The 5,403-nt window shown below is 32.1% G+C and overlaps 1 protein-coding gene across 1 annotated transcript in view; it reads left to right on the forward strand.

Moving 5' to 3' along the window:
- Positions 1 to 467: 467 nt before the first annotated feature.
- The window catches only part of LOC106461454 (choline transporter-like protein 1), a 27,102-nt gene continuing 22,166 nt past the window's right edge, over positions 468 to 5,403 (forward strand). Inside the window, exons 1-4 of the mRNA XM_022388699.1 lie at positions 468 to 527; positions 1,872 to 1,980; positions 2,595 to 2,718; positions 4,337 to 4,384. Of these exons, the coding sequence (XP_022244407.1) occupies positions 509 to 527; positions 1,872 to 1,980; positions 2,595 to 2,718; positions 4,337 to 4,384 (300 nt within the window). The 5' untranslated portion in view covers positions 468 to 508. The remainder of the gene's footprint in view (positions 528 to 1,871; positions 1,981 to 2,594; positions 2,719 to 4,336; positions 4,385 to 5,403) is intronic.

Consider the following 5,403-nt stretch of genomic DNA (forward strand, 5'->3'; position numbering starts at 1 on the left):
CACTGCTTGCGTCCAATAACAATAACTGTAGATTTTTGTTTCGTGTTGAGGCGTGTATAAAAATGGTTTTATAATCAGTACGGACATTTCATATGTAGCGCTCTACAAAACGTAGTACTTATTTTTCAATGATATAAGTCATTGACAAAGAAATTATATAAACGTTGCATTCTCATGTAACATTTCCAGACTAAACTAAAGACCTAGCGATCTAACAAAATTACGTCATTTATCTGTTACGTCATATGTCTGTGTAACTACCCACTTACAATATATGAACTTGTTGGTAATTTTGTTTTTTCATTTATATATATCTACGTAAACATTGTTATTCAGTTTCCATCGCGACAAAACTGAGAATTAATCAAATTTTTAATTATGATTTTTGTTTAGAAACAGAAATATATAAAAACAATGTAAATGCTATTTTTGATAAATAATACAATGTGAAAATCATTAACAGGAGCTGAGCACAGATGTTGCCCTCTGTTGGAGAGAAGTTCTATACATGTGCCTCATCGCTTTAGGTATTTCATAAAGAAATTAAATAGAGACAATTACAGATTTTCTACTTCTTATAAGAAATAAAAATATTTGTGCCTTCAAAATAAACGAAGATAAAAAATTAAATTTTTCCACTTTGATTATAAAACAAAAATGTTTTAATTATCATATTTTGTGAAGAAAATAACTAATAAAGTATTCAATTCTGTTGGTGTTAATTAAATCTTGAATATATTTTGCAGCTATTATAAAACTAATATATATATCAAGGTTTTTCTGGTTGTTATGATGACGATGATGATAAAAATGTTTGATAAAGTGACGTAGGAGTGCATTTCCATTTAAATGATTTATGTCATCTAGTCAGAAACAGTGTAATATATTTTTAGGCTTAAGTAACTAAAAAAAAAAGTATTGTGTTTCATTGTGCTAACTAAAAACCGCTGTTTACTTCTTTTTATTTACACACCATTCAAAAACGGGTATATTATAGTAGTAAGCGTTTGAGGTAAAATAAGTTTTTATGCGTTGATGTTTATGACAGTTTTAATCCTAAATATTTTTACCGTTTGCCTACGTGTGTGTTTGAAACTATACCTTAACACATTTTTCAATAATTTGAAAGTGTAATTTGACATGCGTGTCCGCGGAATTTGTTAAAGGCGTTCTGAAATATAAATATCGATAATAACTCAATGCGGTCTATTATACTGAAAGGCTATTTCACGCTGTCATCGTGTTATTCAATATTAATTTAGGTTTTAAATCTAATTAATATCACGTGTGAGAATCAATGATAGGATATGTTCCACTGCTTCTCTTTAGGTATTTTCGTACGAAGAAGATAAATTAATACTAATTTCAAAATTATCCTCGATCATAAATACTCCAGATGTTTCATATATAAAAATTAAGATGATTTTTTTTTGCATGGTGAACGTGCTGTTCTTTTTATGAATTCAAGTAAAAGTTCGGCACACACGACAGTTATTCCTCTTATTAATAGTGATAGAAGTGCTCTTTCATCTTATCTTCTTCAAACTAATTATTACCCACCTTAGTTTTGGTTAGGGGTACTCGACTCGCAATCTGAGGGTCGAGGGTTCGAATCCCCGTCCCACCAAACATGCTCGCTCTTTCAGCCGTGGGGGCGTTATCATGTGACGGTCAATCCCACTATTGGTTGGTAAAAGAGTAGCCCAAGAGTTGGCGGTGGGTGGTGATGACTAGCTGCCTTCTCTCTAGTCTTACACTGCTAAATTAGGGATGGCTAGCGCAGATAGCCCTCGTGTAGCTTTGCGCGAAATTCAAAACTAACCAAATCAAACCTTAGTTTTGGTTATTTACACTTTGCATTTTATTTTCAGGACTAGCGGGTGTAGTTGTTATTCTTCTTCGTTTTATTGTTGGATTTCTTATCTGGTTAGTGCTGATATCACTCAGTTTGGCAAGCGTCGTTGGCACGGCATATGTCTGGTGAGTGTTACTGTATCCCTAGTAAATACTAGTGCATGTCTGATAAATTTTGGTGTATGCCTTCTACAAGTTCGTACTTGGTATTTGTTTCTTTAAGTAGAGTTGGGATAAGTCCGTTGTTTATTTTATAAGCGTTGTTTTAGGCCTGTTTGATTTAGAGTTAGTATAAGTTTGTTTGTTGCATGATTTGTAAGTTTTGGTGTAATTGTAGCGTACGACAAGTATTACTTTAGGTTAGGTAAATTTTAGTGAGTGTTTTTAAACACACAGCTGTACAGTGGACTACACGTGATTTGCCCACAACGAATATTGAACCCCTATTGAACCTCAAATTCACAGCTGAACCACTGGGGGGTAGTGTATTTGTCCGTGTAAGGTTTGCAGTGAATGTCTGATAAGCACAAGCTACTTATGAACGTGTGTGTGAGAGACGAAACTACATACAGACAAAATGCTTCGTTAAAGGAATGTTTACATGGTGTCATTCGTTGTAACGACATAGAAGTAAATTCATTTACGAAAATACTTCCGAAATAAAAGGTCAGTTGAATTGATTACGCTACATACTTTGAATCTAATAAGAGCGATAATTTATTCCGTTTTGTGGGTTGTAGGTACATGTGGCGAACTCGGAAGAAACAAGTAGAGAATCTGGCTCTTGACGATCCTAGAAAATCAAACAGAGAGACTGAAGTGACGCACTGGTTTGTGGGAGCAATATTTGCAACAATCTTTACCGTAAGTAGTAATTAAAGCTCTGCAATAATTCCAAATAAAAAGCCTTCAATGTAAATAATAACGCAAATTTCATAATATTTGCCGAAATATTCAGGATAAATACTCACTTAGGTTCTTCAATATTTTCACTACCCTTCACCGTAAGTAATTATCAAGGTTCTGCAACTTCTTCAACAACCCTTACCATAATTAATAAACACCTGCAATATTTTCACTAACCTTCACCTTAAGTAGTTATCAAGGTTCTGCAACTCTTCAACAACCCTTACCATAGTTAATAAGCGCCTGCAATATTTGCAGAATTATTTACAATAAATAATTATTAATGCTCAGCAATATTTGTGACAATTTTCATCATATGTATTAATTGTCTTCCTGTAATATATACAACAATTTTCAAGTATTAACCATCCTACAATACATATATATATATATATATAAAACATTCACCGTGAATATTAATTGTCTTCCAACAATATATACAACAATTTTCAAGTATTAACCATCCTACAATACATATATATATAAAACATTCACCGTGAATATTAATTGTCTTCCAACAATATATACAACAATTTTCAAGCATTAACCATCCTACACAAGATACATGAAACTTTCACGGTGAGTATTAATTGTCTTCCTGCATTATATCCAACATCTTCGTCGTAATGCAATATTTAAAGTCGCTTCTTCGGAAATTGATGATGATACATTTCCTGCTACAGTATTTTGTCAAAAAAAAACAAAAAAACAAACGACATGCCTTATTCCAGTTAAATGTAGCTTACTGCTGAAGGACAGGAAATCACGTGTAAATTTATTTATTTAGCAATTATACAAAGGGAATGGAAATGACTTGCTAATCAATACTAACAAAGCAAAAATGCACTTGACTGAGCAATACCGTACAGAATACTTAATAATGTAAGAAACGATTAGATATAGTACATTGATTAATGATCGCAAATTGCCTGGATAAAGAAACTTTGCATTACCTAGTTTAAACTGACAGTGTTTTAAATAGTCTGAGCTGAGTGAATAAACAATGTTATCTATAATCTTACTTCAAACAGTCTGACCATGAAAAATCGTTTAGAGTAAACAACTAATTGGATATATCATTCTATTTAAAGCAACGAACTTAAATTTCAAAGAGTTAAAGTCTTGGAATATTTGCAAGACGACTAAGAAATCTAGCTCATTTAAAGCCAAACAATTCTCCAATTACCAGCTTTGATTTAGGTACACAGTAAAATCATAGAAAACAGTAAGAACACGTGTTATAATATTTCATTTCTTATATGAAACTGGTAGATTTTGGGAAGTTTAAAGGAGAATACGTATCCAATGCAGTGAAAGAATTAACCAGCACTATTAAGGTGATATTTAATTAACGAGTTTAGCTGAACGAAATCTGTGCAATAAGCTGAGATGTGGGATCTGAAAGATGCATCTGTCCAACTGGAAGTAGCATGGAATCAAATTGCCATTATTCTTAGTTTAATCCTTTTTAAAAATAAAATACAAACTATTGATACGAACAGACGATTTTTTTTTACTACTAACAATGGAGCAAATGATAGAATAAACAGTTTCTTGAGTTATCTTTCTTTTTCAGGTCATCTTCCTTCTCATCATCATTATCATGAGAAAAAGAATAGAATTGGTAAGTATACTAGAGATACGTTTGTTTATATATACCCCAATCTACTTAAATTAATTTCTTAATTTTTTGAAAGACTACCAGCAATTGGTGTGAAGTCTACCAATCACGTGGCTTTAACACAGAACGTCTGTGATTGTTGGTATTTGTACTGTAACAGGCGATTCTCTGAAAAATTATACGGTTCGATTTTAAAGTCACGTGATTCAACTGAGGCATTACTAGTGTACTCTTAAAGCTAAGATTGTGTAAAATGTATATATCAAATGTTTTATTAGCAGTGTGACAAAGATACCAAAAGGCTATGTACAGCTTGAAAGTGCCATGCATATTTCCCTTTCACTTTAAACTTATAGATTAGAGGTCACTAAATTTTAACTACTTAAAAAAATGTAGATGAATAATATCAAATCTTTTAGATTTCCCAGTTTTAAGGGCTGAATGCAAACAATTTTGAAAGTCTCGATCATCAACTTTGTAAGCTGACCAGGAGGTTTAAATAAAACAATTTGAAAACAACGTAATAAATATTCATACCTTTATACGTCATTGTATAGAACGTCTTGCACTGTGGACTGTGGATATGATCAGTTTGAAAAAACAAAAACAAACGAAAACATTGAAAGTAGAGTCAGCGTTATATGTGGGCTTTAGTTTGTTAGTTGTTACACAATTGGACTATTTGTGCTGTTTTCATTGCAGGTATCGAAACCCGATTTTAACATTATAAGCCCTCAGAATTACCGCTGAGCCACTGGGAGCTTCTATTCAATGTTTTTATTTGATTAAATTACGTATGCAAAATTCAAATTTACGTAAACAGTATGAATAAATGTGCAAAGAGAGAGATATATATACGTTGAACTTCACTTCGTAAAATATGTTGAAATTAGTCAAAGTTTATTTAATCTGGACGCTCACTGAGTAAACGTTACACTGTATACGTATATATATTTCATCTAATAATGGCTGGAGACGGCTTAAATGGGTAATGAAGAAAAACTTTAATATAAGTTTAACAT

The sequence above is a fragment of the Limulus polyphemus genome, unplaced genomic scaffold, assembly GCF_000517525.1.
Source record: "Limulus polyphemus unplaced genomic scaffold, Limulus_polyphemus-2.1.2 Scaffold39, whole genome shotgun sequence".
Lineage (NCBI taxonomy): Eukaryota > Metazoa > Arthropoda > Merostomata > Xiphosura > Limulidae > Limulus > Limulus polyphemus.